Genomic DNA, 2306 nt, shown 5'->3' with positions numbered 1-2306 from the left:
GTGCCTCTTCCTGCAGCCACCCTACTGGGGACTGAGCCCCCAACCCAGGCATGTGCCCTGACCGGGAATCAAATTGGTTTCCTCTTGGTTTATGGGTCTGTGCTCAACCACTGAAACATACTGGCTGGGCCCTTATAAACCAAGGTTTAAAACCAATCTGGCCCATTTATTTTTAGGTTAGTAAATTTTGATTTGACTATTAAACTTCTCTAAATTGATTTTAGATATTGGAAAGGAGCTTGTTTTGCCATTACTTATTAAAATATAAAAAATAAACACTATTTTTACAATGGAATTATTTGTATTTTTCTGGAAAGTGCTGATTAATGGATTTTGTTAGAGATCTAGATATCTAAAGTGTCTTCAAGGTCTAAGATTTGTTTTATTCCTTGATTTTCTAAAAATATTTGCATAATCAGGTTCATCTGGATAGTTAACATCTTATAAATTGACAGATAACTTATTTTTAAGGTGAAAGTATGAATTTTAAAGTAACTTATTTAAATTACCTGATAGGTTAAACCTTCTCTCGATGAAGCTTTTGTCATCCAAGAACAGAATGTTGCACTAAATTTCATTGGCTCAAGAGGGGCAAAGCCTGGTGTCACTAAAGAGAAAAGAATTAAATATGCAAAAGAAGTCTTACAGAAAGAAATGCTCCCTCACGTTGGTGTCAGTGATTTTTCTGAGACCAAAAAAGCTTATTTCTTGGGGTATGTTAAATTTCATTGTTTTAAGTTCTTTGCAAAATATGTATTTGAGATGAAGCTTTTCTTAAAGCCCAAAATGTCAAACATGATGTTTTTAATAAATAAATTTTTTAAAAATCCCCAAACCATGTGTTTTCTTTTTCTCATCTTTTCTTTTTGTTTTTTGTTAAAGGTATATGGTGCATAGGGTACTTCAGGCAGCTTTGGGTAGGAGAGAATTAGATGACAGAGATCACTATGGAAACAAAAGATTGGATCTTGCTGGACCACTACTTGCATTTTTATTTAGAGGGTAAGAAATTATAAGATGACATTATTAAAAGTAGAGAGATTTCACTTTAGATTGGCATTGTATGTGGAAGTGCTAAACTATCATTCATATTGGGTGCATGTGAAGTTAACTATGTTCTCATTGCCCCTTGCCCAGATTTAGTTTTGCTTCATGTCTTTATCATCCCGCTAAAGAACCTCTGGACACTTGGCCCCCCAATGGCTCTCCCCATATATGCTTATGTTCTGTCTGTATATCTGTAATTTATACATTAAAAAGAATAATAACACCTCTCTCTCTAGACCAGTGGCCGGCAAACTGCGGCTCGCGAGCCATATGCGGCTCTTTGGCCCTTTGAGCGTGGGTCTTCCACAGAATACCGACTTCTGCGCATGGGGCACGAAGTTTCAATCGCACTGTACGTGCGCGCCCTAGACCAACCACTTTCTGTCCCCTTATGGGCAATATTGTCCCTGTTGAGAATGTATGCTGTAGACCTTCATATGTTAAAAATAGAACCATTTTATTTGGCAGCATGTTTAAGAATTTGCTTAAAGAAGTACGGATCTATGCACAGAAGTTTATTGATCGAGGAAAGGATTTTAACTTGGAGTTGGCAATTAAAACAAGGATTATATCTGATGGCCTAAAATACTCTTTAGCTACTGGAAACTGGGGTGACCAAAAGAAAGCTCATCAAGCCAGAGCTGGAGTATCTCAGGTAAAGATGTTGACTGTGATGACAGGCCTGATTGCAAAATGTTATGGGACTAGCAGATTCTTTCATTTGTTGAATATAAATTATAAATTATTTTGCTTTTTCCCCCACACTTGGTCAGATGTAAGAGCATTGGAAACTTGAATTATGAAAATGAAATTTTTCTTCTTTTTAAAACCTTTATCATTAAAAGTATTACATATGTCCCCCTTTTTCCCCCCACTGACCCCTTCTAGCCCACCCTTATTTCCCCAGAAATTTTTCTTAAATTAGCTTCTACTGTTACTAATAGAGACTTAAAGTTTTGGCATGCATCAAAATAGTTAATAAATTAGAGTAGCCAGTTGGAAGGTGAGATAGTCCATGTTAGTGAAATTTTTATGTCTTAAAAGCTTCATATTAGAAGTTGAGGAAAATATAACACTAAATTCTTTTTTTAAAATATATTTTATTGATTTTTTACAGAGAGGAAGGGAGAAAGATAGAGAGTTAGAAACATCGATGACAGAGAAACATCGATCAGCTGCCTCCTGCACACCTCCCACTGGGGATGTGCCCACAACCAAGGTACATGCCCTTGACTGGAATCGAACCTAGGACCCTTCAA

At 36.4% G+C, this 2306-nt stretch overlaps 1 protein-coding gene across 1 annotated transcript in view; it reads left to right on the top strand.

The window, feature by feature from the left end:
- The window catches only part of LOC102760193 (DNA-directed RNA polymerase II subunit RPB2-like), a 21376-nt gene that overhangs the window by 2026 nt on the left and 17044 nt on the right, over positions 1-2306 (top strand). Inside the window, exons 2-4 of the mRNA XM_015562062.1 lie at positions 517-713; positions 883-1002; positions 1516-1702. Of these exons, the coding sequence (XP_015417548.1) occupies positions 517-713; positions 883-1002; positions 1516-1702 (504 nt within the window). The remainder of the gene's footprint in view (positions 1-516; positions 714-882; positions 1003-1515; positions 1703-2306) is intronic.

This window comes from Myotis davidii, unplaced genomic scaffold (assembly GCF_000327345.1).
Source record: "Myotis davidii unplaced genomic scaffold, ASM32734v1 scaffold1171, whole genome shotgun sequence".
Lineage (NCBI taxonomy): Eukaryota > Metazoa > Chordata > Mammalia > Chiroptera > Vespertilionidae > Myotis > Myotis davidii.
Note: the sequence above shows the minus strand (reverse complement) of the source record. Positions and strands in the feature narration are given on the sequence as shown.